Source organism: Strigops habroptila, chromosome 1, assembly GCF_004027225.2.
Source record: "Strigops habroptila isolate Jane chromosome 1, bStrHab1.2.pri, whole genome shotgun sequence".
In the NCBI taxonomy this organism is placed as follows: domain Eukaryota; kingdom Metazoa; phylum Chordata; class Aves; order Psittaciformes; family Psittacidae; genus Strigops; species Strigops habroptila.
In genome coordinates this window covers 135,445,015-135,461,143 of record NC_044277.2, presented here as the reverse complement: position 1 = coordinate 135,461,143, position 16,129 = coordinate 135,445,015, and the positions used below count along the sequence as shown (strand labels likewise).

Below are 16,129 nucleotides of genomic sequence, written 5' to 3'. Positions count from 1 at the left end.
TGCTGTTATACTGTGATTTTTATTGATTTATTGAAGTTTTTACCCATGAAATCTCTTTGATCTTCCATAAAGAGGTTCGTTTTTTCCACAAAAATATTCCCCTCTAAAACAATACAATATTCCCTTTACATTTATTATCATTGTTAATTTGAAAATGTGAGAAAAGGTACGATTTATGCAAAAACATACTCTTCTCATCACAGGAAAAATCTGACATTTGGGGTGGAGAGGGAGAAATCAAGCTATTTGTCTCCTTCTAAAAATCAAATAAATGACAAAATTACCAGCTTAGAGTTCTCTTTCATACATTTGGAATAAGATGTCTAGTCACGTACCATAACAAGCTGCTGAGGGAGTTGGAAGGCAAAAAAGAAAAGGGCACCAAAAAAGCTGTAACAATGAGTTTCAGGGCCATGCTGACCAGATGAATGTTTCTGTATTTCTATAGGTTCAAACTGAAGGAAAGGCAAAATAACCTGGCAACTCTTAAAAATCCTAGAAGCTGAGACCTGGACTCATAGCAGTCATATGTTATGCCCATGAAAAAATGGAGTCAGTGCTGGCACACTGGAAGTCGTTTTCTCTTTAAGGAGAACAATTACAACTTTGTATCTTACCTTTGGGCAGATGTAGACAAAGTAAGTCTAGTATCGGCATTTAATTCCTTTACTGTATATAAGATTTCTTGCATTATTTTTTTCTTTATGGTAGAATTAAAATATAATGATAAATTAAATGTCTTTATTAAAGAAAATTCAAGTTAGATTGTGTCATATTTTCTTTTCTTTCATTTCTTCTTTTAAAACAAGAAGGGCTTAATCCAGACTCAATGCATGGATATTTTTAAATTTTTATTACTGATCTAATTAAAAAATTAAAAAAAAAAAAATAAAAAAAAAGAATAATTTTGTGACAACAAATTTTCTCCTTTATTTTTTTTCTTACTTTTTGGATCTAGGAATAATTTTCTCTGTTAAAAGTTGCATTAAATGCTTTTAACTATTTTTCAAATACTGTTAGTTCTAAAGGTGATTATTTCCTGATATTTCATGTTTTCCTCTTAAGAGTATATAAATTCGATATATAAATTCATATTTCCTGAAACAAGGACCTAAGTTTTTGCATTTCTATTTTGTGCTTGGTACTAAGGAAAAACTTTTCTACTTGGTGCATGTATGTTTTTGGAATGTCTTTACTAAAAAAAACAGGAAAAGCTACAGTGTAATTTGGAAAGGTCATTTAAGTCTTGGGCCAGACTCCTTATTCATTTACCTAAACAGTGATACAATTTCAGTGAGCTTAGTGGGATATGTCTACAATCACTCTAAGAGACAGACTTTAGCTGCAAAAATTCTAAATGTTATCGTAGAGATTTGCAAAATTCTATAATACGATGGTAAAAGTTGTACCTCAGCACTTCTGTTCTCACTGAAGCCAAAACTTTGATTGTAACAGGAATAAATTTCCTATTGACTTCACTGAAAGTAGAGTCAGGGCAAAAACTTGAAAGTTTGGCTTTATTTTCTCTCATTTTGACAAAGACTTTGCATGTTCCCATTTTGCCATTACAGTATTCTGTGGAAAAACAGGGATGGTAATAGCAGTTGTTTTACTTGTATTTTCAATACTTTTCCTAATTTCTCAAAGAGGGGCAAAGTCAGCCATAGATCCAGTTACCTCCTTCACTCCACATAAGATGTAACATTTCAGAAGCCTTTTAGGACTGTTCGTTTGGCTATCCTCATTACTTCTTACTTGCTTTCTTCCTCACGCAGAACCAGTGTGGTCCCATCAGAGTTCACTGACCTTCATGAAGAATCAGTGCTGCTTTAAGGATAAAATACGATGGAATTTGGAATGCTTATATTATCTAATGAAAAATGTTCACAGAAAATAATTAAACTGGCCATGAACTCTCGAAAATATGTTCTGCTGAAAGGTGTCTCTTGAAAACCCAGGGACAATTGACTCAACTACATTTCCCTCACAGTTCAGAAAGCTCTAGGCCTAGTCTTAAGCAGCCACTGAAAATAGTTTATGAGTGAGGAGAAAAACCCCCAAATTCCCAAATAAACAAAACCCACCACCACTACACAAGCTACCCTTCCTTGAAAAGAGGCAAATCATTGCAACATCAGAAGACAGGGCACTGCATTTCTTAAAACAAATTCCGAAACAAAGATCAAGAGGAAAGACAAGGTGTTTCTCCACAATGCAATTGTCTTCAAATGTTCTTGAAGTCATTGACAGACCAGCATTCAGATCTTAGGGGTGATCAGAAGATATTTAATGTCAGATTCGATGTTGAATATGCTAGTATTTTAAGAATAACACCTGTTCCAAAGCCTTTGAATACTATTATCAGTCCTGGAAAACAGAAAGAGCCAGAAGCACTTGGCAAGAGAAACTCTGAAAGAAGACTTTTCTTACTGTTAAGGAAGTCTCTCTTCCATCTGCAGTTTGAGAATGCTTTGTTTATTTACTCCTCACCCTTTCTTTTTTCCTTCTTCATTTATTTATTTTTAGATTAAGTGTGCAGGAAACATTACTTTGGGAGAAGATTGTTCCTTACATGCTCTTTACTTCTGGTCACTTTAACAAAAGGTAAGGTTAAGTTAGCTCATGAAAATGCAGAACTGCTGTAACAATTGCCTGTGTTTACCATTTCCAAGCCACGTCTGATGGAATACATGGAACTTATTTTTCTTTCAAAAATACATTACATCACAATAGTGCTAACAGTAGTTAATGCTCTGTAAAACCATAACTTCCCTGATTTACTGTAATATATTCATGCATATCTATTTGCTTACACTTCTACGAGTGCTGGAGGCAGTTTTTTTACACTGAACACATTTCCAAATGTTTTACACTGAACACACTCTTCCCAAAAAGACCGGGAATGTGTATAAAATTACTACCTGCATAAACAAAATAAAAATAGGATTAAATAGAAATTGGATATGTAAATGCAATGATAACAATAACAAAAATCCTTTTTTCAGAGTAAATTACTCATTGAAATGTAATCAGAGAAGTAATATCATACATTTGGAGAAGAGAAAAGTAGGTTTACAGAACATCTCTAGTGGAAATCCTGATAATCATCTAAGATTTCGAAACCCTCTCAAGTGCTTCTTCTGTAATCCTCTGAAAAAGTATACATTAATTCAAACAGATGTCACATGAAATATACAGATTTGTTTTGATTATGGCACTGAGTAGGAAGTTTCTTAGGCTCACATAAAATTCCATTGAGAAAAAGACTCGATAATATTCTTGTATAATTCAGGGGGAAAAAGAAAATCCCTTTTCTAATGACTTTTTGACTCTTTAATTTCAAATGTTCATCGTGAATTTAAACACTTAGTTTACTTCTGAAATATTAACGTGTGTTATTAGTCTAACTTTACATTTATGAGCAGTAACCTGGAACCTAAGGCTTAAAAGTGGTGTGGTTAACAAATTATATAGCCTTCAAACAGATGCATTGCAGGATTATCTAACTTTTCTGTCTAGCAAAAGCTAAAGAGACCGCCACCTGACAATTTGAATACATAGTATTTTCTCCAGCAATAATATGGTCTCTGAATAAACCCTACAGTAATGACTGTATTGTATTAAAGAATAATCCAGCAATTGAATATTAAAAATGGCACCTGCACATTTTTTTCCTTGAATCAGATCCTTAGGACCAGAACTCAAGAATTAAGACATATGGTCTTAAGATGCTTCTGAACTCTGCAAATTCTGTGTCTTTCAGGTTGCCCTGGGTTCAGCTGGGCTTAAACCATGACACAGGTCCAACTTCAGCTCAAGTTAGAATCAGAAGTTACTATAGCTGCTGAAAGCAAAGATCACCCAAATAAAACGACCTTAAATTATGAGGCTTTACGCCCCAACACTTGTGCCCAAAGAAGAGGAAGAGATTTTTCAAATAGCTGCTTAATCTACCCTCTCTGTTACTTCCAGCAAAGAGGAACAGCATAACAAATTTCAACATCTGACCCTTGGTTTATATTCAAAACCACATTTGCCTTTTTTTAGTGACAGAGCTTCAGTGAGCTGCAACACAGACCGTGTTTTACTGAGACAAGTGCAGAAAGGAAAGCACTTGCTTTCTTTGTGCTTGGAGCTGAGAACAAGCAAGATTTTTCCCCTGTGTTGACAGTGTACTTTTGCAGTGACAAATAGACAATTCATTCAAAATAATACATTATTTACTTATCCAAGGATATAAGCAAAAGGGTAAAATAAATCTGCATAACAGAAAACCAATGACAGATGTAACTCTGGAAATTTCCCTCTGGCTGAATCACTTATAACTATAGCAAAGAACTAGACCACCCTCACCATACCTCCACTCCCTCAGAGGGAAAGTTTGATAGACCACCAGCTTTTCCACTGTCACTTCTTGGAAGTCTCTCTGATGTTGATCAATGCTTAGCATAGTTTGAGTCTTTCACCCTTTGGTCACAGGCTTTTATCTCTGGGAGGTGGACCATTCTGATCCTGGCATCTGAAGAATAACATCCTCCCCTGGGAAGCTCAGCTGTTGTTTCCCTACACCTGACACTACTGCAATGCCTTGAGGGTGTCTAGGGCAGAACTGCTGAGGAGCATCTGTAACCAAGAAGTACTTTGCTGCTTTTAAAGCTTTTGTGATAACCAAGTTACAATTGAGCAGCACACTGACTAGTCTAGAGAGGATAGGATTCAACCTGAATGAGGCACAGAATTTGACAACAGAGTTGCAGAAAGTGTTAATGCATTGGCTTAACATAGCCGACCTCTCCAGTTTGAGACACAAAAAAGCAAGTGACTACGGAGCATCCAGAAGGGAGTAGGGGAGGAATCTGCCCCTGCAATCTGGGAAGATCACTTTACACAAAGGCTTTCAGCTCTGTACCAACTGCCAGTTATGCAAAAGAAACAACCTGGTTCTACCATAATGCCAGTTGAAGTATGCAAACATCACATCTGATATTCTTAAATCTGTGTTTTCAACAGGTCCTTTTCAATCAACCCTTAAGGTTAACTAAAGCAACTGGAAAACTGATTCTATCATATTGGTAAGGACACACACACAAAAAAAAAAAAGTTATGAAAATTGCTGCTTAAGTACAAAGTTCTGTTTGTTAACATTTGAACAAGTTTTTATTTGGAAAACATAGAAGTTGTTCTACAAATTGAGAATTACTAAACTATCACCATTGACAGTGAGCAAGAAGGAACTAACCCAGTTTGATCTTCAGATTAGACTGATCATACAAGATTGTTAATAAGAATTGGAAGTACATGCTTAATTTGGAAACTGATCACCTTTGATAGACACAAGAGGTAATTGTAGAACTTCAGCTGTCATTTTATAGTATAAGCATACACAAAATTGTTGTACTTTTTAAAATACAAATTAATAAGGCCATTTGCTGAATCTGTGAGCTTTGCTGTCTGAGAAAGCATCACAAATTTTCCAGAACAACCAACTTTGGTGTGGATTTAATCTGTTTAAATAAATTAGTACATACAGAATATTTATTTAATTCTACAGATATACGTGAAAGCAATAGATCATGATTTCCTACCAAGCAACCATTTCTGAATGCTTTGCCTAATCTAAATAAGGATGAGAAGGAAAAATACGCAAGTTTTCTATTCAAAAGCTTGAAGTGAAATAACTCACTTCGGATATTTAGTTTCATAATGTCGGGGGAGTATACCTAAAAGCTTATATTTGAAATATTTGCACACTTAACGTTTTGAATTAAAAATCTGGGGAGAAAAAAAAAAAAAAAAAAAAAAAAAACATCCAAGCAAAATAATAACAAAAACTCAAACAAAACCAAAATCCACATCAACAAAACCACAAACCAACCATTCAAAACCCCTAAACTACAACCTACTCACCTGAAAATGTGTGTATTTGTTTTCTGAATGACGAATAACTACATAAACACATTGCTAACAGGGGGGACAAAAAGAGTTTGGATGACCTGCCAGCTCAGTTATGGAAGGGTGAGGGGGGGAAAGCCATTTGAGAAAACATCCACTTAAACTGCGATATCAGGAACACAAAAGACAGTTCAGAGTTGTAAGAAGGTGAAGGTATTACAGCACATAGGCAGATCCAAGAGCTCTGTCGCAGAAATCCAGATAAGCAAACCCTTAATGCTGTTATTCCACCATGCAACACAGGTAACAGGAAATTTGCACGAGATCCCTAGGATCTCCTGCACAGCTAAAAGGCACCTTTTTGTTTTTTGTTCAGCATCTATTCCCTGGTTTCATATGTAAAAAATACATGTGTAACACAAGTGCAACAATACAAAATATCTACCATGGGAATTCTGAGTAGCTGAAATAACTGTCAAGCAGTTGTTTTCTACGCCTTTTTGAGTATGCAGTTTTTTCATAATGTGATTTATAATCGCTAATTAGACCTAAATACTTGCATAGTAAAATTAAAATACTTCTATGAATGAATTTTTGAAAACTTCTGTGCAAAGCAAAGCATATTTTATAATATTATCCGGAATCCCTTCTTGCACTGTTGCCCAGAATTAGAATTATCCCTCTTCTGGATTAAAGATGCATTGGTGGATTAGTCTATCACTGACGACAACATAATACATCCTTCCCAGAGGCTTAAAATGAATGGAGGTCTGTTAACTACAGGCTATGTTAAAAACAACCGGAAAAAAACCCCTCTAACACAAAACCGTATTTTAACATTTAAATATAACGTGTGAGGTCAATGTAGTTTGTGAACCACAGGTTCAGAGCCAGGTATCAGTTCCATTCCTTTCATAGATGGTATCACCTATAAAACTAGTAAGACATGGGACTGATTCCTGCAAGGATTAGCCATCAGTATTACTTCTAGCTTTAGCCACCTGAGCATCCTCAGGAATACCAACTGGACAACTTAAATGAAAACAAAATTTGCTTTAATGTTTCTACTTGATGCTCAGATATGTATACACATTTTTCAAAATCGTATTTATCTGAACTTTGTCAGCTGAAGCAATACTTTTATACTTAAATTTAACATTTTTAAAGAAAAAATATATTGTATCAAAGAGGATGAGCTATTTCTGAAGGTTTTAAATTGAGCTATGATGTGGATTAGTATACATAACTTTCAGATAACATTAAGTTGATTCATTGGTTTATTCTAACACTCTAAAAGAGATGTTGTGGTATTCCATAAATGAAGAGACATGCTACCAGTTTTCCATAGAATAGGACTATTCTCCAAAGTTTTATTAGGTGCAAAACTACGTAGTTCATAAAAAGTCTTCACCTGTGAACTTCTGGGAATAGTTCATATTACATGCTGATAATCATACAATGATGACTTCTAGAAGATGCCTGTTTAATTAAGCCAAATTCTGAAATGCTAGCTAAAAAGAAAATTTTCACTGCCTGTAATAAAATATGTGCTGTATTTTCTGAAGGCACTTAAATACTGAAGTACATTGTTTTTCAGTTACAGCCCAGGAAAAAGTAGATGAGCAGTTAGCATTAGAGATTTCAAAGTAAGATAGTGGTGTTTGTTTCTTGTTTTGGAAAAGATTGGCCCAACTGACTTCATGGTTAGTAGAATCACTGTTTTTAAAAAATTGGATAAATTAAGCTATAGAATTCAGCTAAGCAATAAACTTTCTACCACACTTTTCTGTTGGTGTCATTGAGAACATGGGGATTAGACATTTTTCTAGTGTTATATTTAATCAAAGACCTTCATGTCGTCACTAGTGTGACTTTTACATTGGACCTTTGGAGAACAACACAGAATTTGTGAAACAGTGGTGTGTACAGCTCGCAGGCTGTGCAATCCATCCTTTAGAAGGAAGCCATTGGAAGGGGAGGGTCCTGAGCACAAACAGGAAAGAACTGCTTTTCTGGCAAATGATGGTATCAACAACAAGACTCTTACCAGAGCTGTATGCTTCAGTATTCAGTAAATACCACCCATATGCTTTATAGAAATAAAAGGGTAGAGGATAAGGACTGAGTTCTATAGTTGAAGGAAATTAAAGGTACATTTAAGTAGTCTTAAGAGGGATTGCTTTATAATGAAGTTATACAGCCCTGAGTTGTAATCAGCTATGTATCCTCAGACCAGCAGAGCAGTTACAATGCATTTTTGTGCTTCTCTGCAATCGGTCTCAGTGTCTCTATCATTTTCTTGACGTTTTACAACTTACTGATCCAGTAATCACAGTTCAGTTGTCTTAATCACGCACTAACTGAACCATTGAGAAAATGCCAATAGATAGGCAACCAAGAAGATATCAAGCCCATTAGACTGCAGTGTTTCCAGTCAAGAAACAGTTGATGGCAACTCCAATCTGAGTTTGTTTTCCCACAACTTTGGATGGCTGGGGGCAGTTCTTATGGGAATTAAAGGGAAGGGAGTTTCCCCTACCCCCTTTTATTTTCTTTAATATGCCTAAGCCCCATTAAAGAAGAAGCAAAACTCAAGGTATGGCAACCCCTAACCCCCAGGCGTGGGAGGAAGCCGGCTCCCCGCAAGGAGCCGGCTCCCTGCTCTGAGGCAGCGCAGTGCCGGAGCAGGACTGAGGCGTCGGCCACGGGCGGACCCGTGCACAGAGGTGCGCGGAGCGGGTCCCTACACCGGCCCACCAGGACATGCGTGGGGGCCGGGACCCGTCCATGGTCCTGCAGCAGGACGCAGCCACCGCGCTGCCGCTGAAGGGCCCTTCGTTCCTTCCTCCCTCCCTAACACCCCGCAACAGCTGCTGCCGCTGCTGGGCCCGACTTGCCGGAATCCAGCTTTGAAGGATATTTAATAACGGGGTTGGGGGTAGTAAAGGAAAATAAATCTCCAAACCAGAGCCCTGCCGAGGCTCTGAAGCCTTCGTTTCCTTCTAGCGTCTCGGCTGCCAGGGACTCGGGCCGGGGTGGAAGCCCCAGCCCAGCATACAACTTTCCTGAGGAGATCCCGGCTCCAGAGGCAGCCTGGTCCCCCGGAGCCCCACGCAGAGGGTAGGGAGAAGGGGGGACCCGACACCCTCCTCACCTGCAAATCTGTGAAGCCAGGCAGAAGGAAGAGAGAGGCTGGGAGCTCCCTCACCTTCCCCTCCTCATTCGCGGCTTCTGGTACCAAGGAAAGCCCCGGAGGGCAGAGGAGAGGGAAGAGGAGGCTCCCACCACACGCACGGTGTCTCCCGAGCATCCCCTTCCCCGGGCTCCCGGAGCCGACGCCCGCTGCCCCAGCCCGGACTCACGTGTGCCGTCAAACCGGGTGGCGATGGTGTCGAGGAAGGTGTTTTGGGGTGCCAGTAATCCCTTCATAACCGGCATTTTTCCAGCGCGGTGCGAGGTTCCCCATCAAAGTTTGCCTCCGAGGGTGGTTCGAGAAGAAAGTGCAGAGGGCGCCCGGGGGAAAGGAGGAAAGAGGCGGAGGCAGGGAGGGATGGATGGGGAAGAGGAGGAGGATGGGGATGCCGCCGCGCCGCCTCCGGCGCCAGGAGACCCCACTCGTCAGCGTCAACCCCGCGGAGTCCCCGGCCCCGCCCCGGAGCGCTGAGCACAGGTGCGGAGCCGCCGCCCCTCGCAGAGTAAAGAGAGAGGGTGGCGCCGGCGGAGAGCGGCAGCAGGTTGAAGGGCTGCTGCACGGCCACCCTTATCTACCTGCGGCTGGAGCGGGGCGGGAGCCGGCAGCCGCCCCGGGCATGCCCGGCCCTGCCCGTCCCAGCCTGGCCCGTCCGGCGCTCAGCACGTAACAGGTTTGCTAGGCTAGAGGCGTATTAGCTCCCATGTTTTGTGAGTAACGATATTGCAGGGTAAAGCATAGGATCTGCCTTTGCTGAAAGGAGAAACGCTATTGTCATGGACAGCAAGTGCCCCTAGAGAGACACTAGAACATGGAAAACACTCCATCAGGTGTGTGGTATGATGTATTATTTGCATATTAAGGCTATTTTGTTTATCTAAGGGATAGACCTTTTCAACTTAATTGTGAATATTTTCTTAAACATCTTTTAGAAATTCCTCCCTGAAAAATTCCACATTGGGATAATTAACTTGCTCAGGTTGGTATTGTGGCTTTTTAAATGCTGCCAGGTAACACTCCACAGCACAGTCATTTCACTTATTGTAGCTGCAATGGCAAAATTTCTCCATGTTCTTTCACGACTAAAAGACACTCCTTAATTTGCAAAGCCAGTATACATTATGGAGAGGAAGCCTGTTGGTCTCTTGTTACTTTATAGTATTGCTATACTTATTTTGCGCTATTTCCATTTATTAGGGGTTTTCTGTGTCTCCAGATGACTAGAAGATTTTGATTCCCACTTTTTCAGATAAGCAGCACAGAGAGAGGCTCCAGGAGGGACAAAGAGGGTCTTTCTTTACAACAGATGAATAAAAGAAAAAAACATCCAATCCCCAAACCTTGTGCATAGGTTTTGTAGCACAATGTAAAAGTCTACCCACAGCAACTCACCTTGGCTCTGAAGAGCACAACAGTATTTTACGGAGACCATGGACCTGTCCAGTTCTCCTTGTACAGGAAGCCTGTACAAATAAGCTGATATAGAGCTGCCAGCTCGGTTTTCAGAAGTAGCATGTGAAAATGGAGACAGCCTTACCATCACTATTACTTCAGAAGTCTCCAAGATCTCACAGTACTATCAGTTTCTTAGCTTATAAACTTCAAATTCACTGCAGGCTTTTACATTCATTGGGAATCATTAGTCTTTTCCTTAAGACATGCAATTTTTAATACTAAATGCCAGCAATTGCCGATTTTCTTTTTCAAAGTTATTCTCACACAGAATATCCCAAGTTGGAAGGGACTCATAAGGATCATTTAACCCAACTCCCTGCTCCTCACAGAGCTACCCAAGTCGTATAATGAAGAGTCGTCCAGATGCTCCTTGAACTGACAGGCTTGATGCTATGTGGAGCCTGTTCAACTCTAGTACTTTTTAAATGTACTAGTAATAAAATTGAGGCATTAATTTCAATTAAAAAATTCAATGCTCAAAATTAATTTTTTTGATAGCTTTCCAGTCTCACTGGCAGGTATCACACTTCTAGTTAGGTTTGAGGCTACAGCATGTCCCTACTGGTGAAACAAAGAAAATCCTATTCCAATACCTGCAAAATCCAGAAGAGCACAATCAGATTTTCACTTCTGTCAAAGTGCTCAGCAACAGAGGTTAAAGTAAATCTGAACCTTTGAAATCTGCAAAGGAACTCATGTTGCAGCTAGTGTGCTATGGTTGTGTTTCAGCTTGCATTCTTTCCTATGACCTGCCTCAACTACCTTGCAAGTAGGAATACAGGGAAGAGAAAGGCATATGTTCTCAATCCTACTGCAGGCAGTCAGAAGACAGTAACCTCTGCGCTGACAGTAAACTCTGTACCCTCTATTTAAGGATAGAAATGTATTTCTCAGTTTTGACTTGCCAAAAGTCATCACAGAAGGGAAAAAATATTTCTAGGGGAGTCAAATTGCCATCTAATAATTCTGCCAGCCCATAAGGGGTTAATGCCATACTTCCTCACACACAACACAAAGCCTGAGCTGTAAACATGATGCTTTTTTGAGGACTATAATATAATGGCTTCAGTAAGTTTAAAGTTTTATTAAGAGTCTATGGATTTCTTTAACAAACATGAGACAGAAAAAGTTTAAATAAAGCCTAAGGACTTGGAGGGATCACTGAAAAATTATGCAAATACATACCCCAGAAAGGATGGATGACTACCAGAGAAGCTATGTGGCATGTTTCATGTTCACAGTGGTGAACACAAATTAGTTATTGAAATATATTCACTGTTGGCCAGGAGGAGGTGATAGCAACAGCAGTGAAAGCTTTGGAATATTCTACAACCTTTTACTCAAAAGAGCAATCCTCCTTAATACAGACTGGTACTTAACTTCAGAGAGTTACACAGCACAGAAGCCTTAAGTCTGGAGTAGTTCAAAGCAGACAAATTTAGCAGGTTGAAATTTCAGTAAGCTGAGAACAAGTAGTTCAGAAAAGGAGAGACAAAACAGCTGAGAGTATTAAAGGAGATGGAGGAGCTGAAAATTTGTAGTCAAGTCTGTCAAAATTATTTCTTAAGCTTTTAGCAAAACACCAAGTAGGGAATCTGCATATTTCCATATTTCTGTCTGTTTACTGGAGAGCATTTAACTGAATTCAAAATATAAAAGAATAAAATTATAGAAAGACAATACCAGAGCTGGGAAACTAAGGGCTAATAACACTGCTGCTATAGTTCAGGCTGCCATTGGCACCTACATTGCAAATGAAATTTAGTCAGGGGCTGTGGTTTAGACTTGAGGTACTATCTAAGAAAATAGGGTTTGTTGATTCAAATTACTCAACAGTATGTAAAATATAATCTCAGACATACGTTTCCTCCCACTTACCTACAGTTACTTGGGCACTCAATATAGCACATTACATTTTGAGGCACTGTATAATCTTTTTAGGCATTACTTGGTATCTAGAGGGCATGGACAGAGTTTTGCACAGAGCATATGCAAGGAGCAGCATTTTTGGTCATAATCACACACCTTTTCTTCACGTACAATTTTTAATTTAACCCAAAGCACATTTTCCAAGTTTCTTTATTAATATTCCACAGTACCGCAAGTTACCTCACAACATTAGTTAGGAGCTGCTTATTGCTTCCCTGGCATAAGCACTTTACATACCTGCTGCAATTATGCAAATGTAAACAGTTAGTGAAAAATCAAATTAACAATCAGAAAGGACTGCCTGCAGCTTCCTTTTGTGCTTTGAATTGCCACCCACTTATTTGTTTGTTTGTTAACCTAGGCATCCAATGGGGGGGGGGGGGAAGAGGAATTATGAAAGAGTCTGAAAATACTAGGAAAGGGCAAAGAATGGCAACCTGCTGTTCATCTGCTGTGAACAGGCTAATTTAGTCTGAAGTAGTGTGTGTTAAAAGTATTATCTGAACAAATGATATTTATGCTTAAGGAAATATTGGCCCCTTTCTTTCATTGTGCATAAGCAAAACCCAGAACTTTTCAAGACTAAAGCCGCGTAATTGAAGCTCTGCCAAGCAAACAGTCTGGGTTGAAGTTTAAGTACAAAGATAGCACCTTTGTCTCAGGAGTTGATGAAGCTGTTATAGACAGGGAAAGCTTGCAAGGAAAAGAGTTAAAATACTCATCTCAGTATGCTCCTTCCCCATTATCTGATGTTAGCCACAGTACAGAAATGATATTGTTAGACAGACCCTGGGTCTGATCCAGTAAGATCTGCTCATATATGGGCTAGAGAGACTTGCATGTGATTACATATCTGTCAGGAATTCCTACTAAAAGATCATTGTTTTCTATTGCATAAAGTTTTGCCAAAACATAGCAACCTGCTTCAGACAGACCATCTCTCTGGAACATTTCAACTGAAAGAAAAAAAACCAAAAATAAAATCAGTCCTTTTCAAGATTCAAGTGAGGAGGAAAAGCACAGGTCAAGAAATCTCAGCAAACAAAGGAGCAACTCACTGGAACATAAAGTAAAAGAGAAGCCATACTAGGGAATGGGTGTGGGACATGATTAGTAATTAGGATAAAACGGATGAGGGAAAATGGGAAGTAGATGCTGGCATGAGGAAAAGCCAAAGCTCTGCAGGAAACTTGGAAACCCGACTCCTTAGAAACTAGAAGTCAGGGGAAGTAAAGTCTAAGAAATTCATTAGGAAACATATCCCAGCTGAATTAGACTCAGTGGGAAGAAGATAGAAGATAAGCAGCAGGAGATGAAGCAGAACAACTTAAATAATGGGGCAAAACACCAGGAACAGGGTGAAAAGTGAGAAAGGAAACTGGAATGACTAGCTGATTAGTCATTCTAGACAGAATGACATACGGAAAATACAGAAATGGATCAAGAACAATTTGGGGAGGAAAGGGTCAAATAAGTGAAATAGAGGAGAAGAAAGCAGAAGAATACATACATGACAGTATCTGGAATGAATTTAAAGATTCAAACCTCACTTTTTCTCTGCTACTGCCAAACACCTGTGAAATGTTTTGGCAAAGTCTCATTTTGTGCTGATGCAAATAAATGACGCAAGCTTACTTGCAAGCTTACTTGATGTTCACAGACACACCATTCACTAATGTGCTGAAAAATCAATGTGGTAGATTCAAAAGGTTCTAGTCGTATTGATATCACAAGCATGTTCAGGTGCAATTTTTTGTTTTATATTTCCTTTCAAAATATATAGGAAATAACACACATCAGGTTTAATTTCATTATTCATATTGCTCAACTACATAGAATGATAATGGTCTATACAATATTGATTTCATTTTTTATAATTAGAAGAAAGCTCATCGTACATTCACACACCCAGATTTCTAGTCTGCATCAGATTTATATAAAGAGGAGATGTTGCCCTATCCCTTCTGGAAAGCAGAAGGTGAAGTAAGATTTGAAGATAATCTTGCTGTCAAACCAAAAATGAATAGACAATATCAGAACTCAAAATAAAAAAGGTTATAAAATTTCAACTGCTGTACCCGCTTTCCTATCCTTTAAAGCTGGATCATAGTTCGCTAAGGATTGAGTGGATACTGTTAATCTCTGTGTAACACCAAATTTTACAAAAACATCCAATAAAGCTAGAAACAAATTAACAGTTGTCATTCAAGAGATGTTCAGATAGTATTCAGAAAGTTATGGAATCACATTTCAAAGAACGGGGAATTAACAGGATACTGAATTGTTCTATTTTTAATTGAGCACCATCATGTGGGAAGAAGTAACCGTTGTTTATAGGAGAAATATTGCCTAAAGGAGAAATGTATATCTATGCACAGAATTAACATCCAAAGCTGAAGAAGCAATATCTAATTTGAATCATTTTTGCTTTCCATCAGAAAACAAAAGCAGAAAACTCAAACTAAGCCCAAACCCTTAAAAAAAAAAAATAAAATTAAAAATAGAATCACATTACACTTCTGGAGACAAAGCTGAAACTTCTGGTGAAATAAATGGGAATAGAAGTTTTCTGCTCAAAAACTATGCGAGAAAATAAAAATAGAGAAGAAGTTGGATTTAAAAGAGACTAGAGCACTGTAATGGTTTATCTGTTGTATTTCCTGGATATGGAAGACATCCCATGCCTGTTTACCTCAGTGTGGCACTGAAGGTAATGTTTACTTTAAAGGATCTTGCAGATTATTCTACAGCGCAAAAAGATGTTGTGGTTCAATTCACCTGTTACTTTTGTTCCCAATTCTTTCCTTTGAATACTTAATGAATTCAAGTATAGCTGTTGAGAATATTCTTTATAATAATATCACATCTTCACTGATTTATATGGAGTTTAAAAGTATTTAATTATAAAATAAATAATACATTACCTTTTATCTGCTTGAATTCAAAAAGTACAAAACCAAAATTATGTGCAATGTCTGAGCACTATGAGTGAAAGCAAAGGAGAAAACAGGCTAAAAGTTTAAGTGATACTGGTTGTGTAGAAGTCATATTAGGCTGCTTTGTATAAAGACAATACTCACAAGCACAGCTCTAGATATGCTATTTGCTCTTAAGCCTTAAGCATGATCTTCCTCCATGCAGATGTGAAAAGTGGTTCCGCCCACAGATCCACAGAGGTTAATTAGAAATTGTGTTACCATGCTTCCAGAGAGTGAACACTGCATAACAAGAATCTAAATATCACACTAACTTTCCAAACACCATTGTTAAAATACAACTCAGAAGACAGCACAAATTTCTTCATCAGTACACCTATTTTTAAATGATTAAACTAGGTAAGTGGAAAATAATTTCTTCTGTTCCATACCTGATATTTTTGGAACAATTTATATAGGTCTTAAGCCTCCTCAACGTCACCAAACTCACATGATTCAGTGGTATTCTTCATGACTTTCACCAGAGCAGGAAGAGACTTGCCAGCTGGTTTTACTTTAATAGTATTTCTGACTTGCAAAACACCACAGGTAATGCTGAAATTAATAAGCAAAACAACTATGCTGGTCCCTAGCAGAGTTGTGGTGTTAATTTCAATTAAAGTTTTGGTGGCCATTCATAAAGTGATAAGAGATCAGTAAGTGACAGCAAAATTGGTTCTTATAAGTC

General features: G+C 38.4%; 1 protein-coding gene across 2 annotated transcripts in view; it reads right to left on the bottom strand.

Annotated features, from left to right (window-relative positions):
- The window catches only part of KCNH8 (potassium voltage-gated channel subfamily H member 8), a 174,874-nt gene extending 165,374 nt beyond the window's left edge, over nucleotides 1-9,500 (bottom strand). For both annotated transcript variants that reach the window (XM_030476954.1, XM_030476961.1), the window contains exon 1: nucleotides 9,255-9,500. In XM_030476954.1, the coding sequence (XP_030332814.1) occupies nucleotides 9,255-9,330 (76 nt within the window). In that variant the 5' untranslated portion in view covers nucleotides 9,331-9,500. The remainder of the gene's footprint in view (nucleotides 1-9,254) is intronic.
- Nucleotides 9,501-16,129: the final 6,629 nt, after the last annotated feature.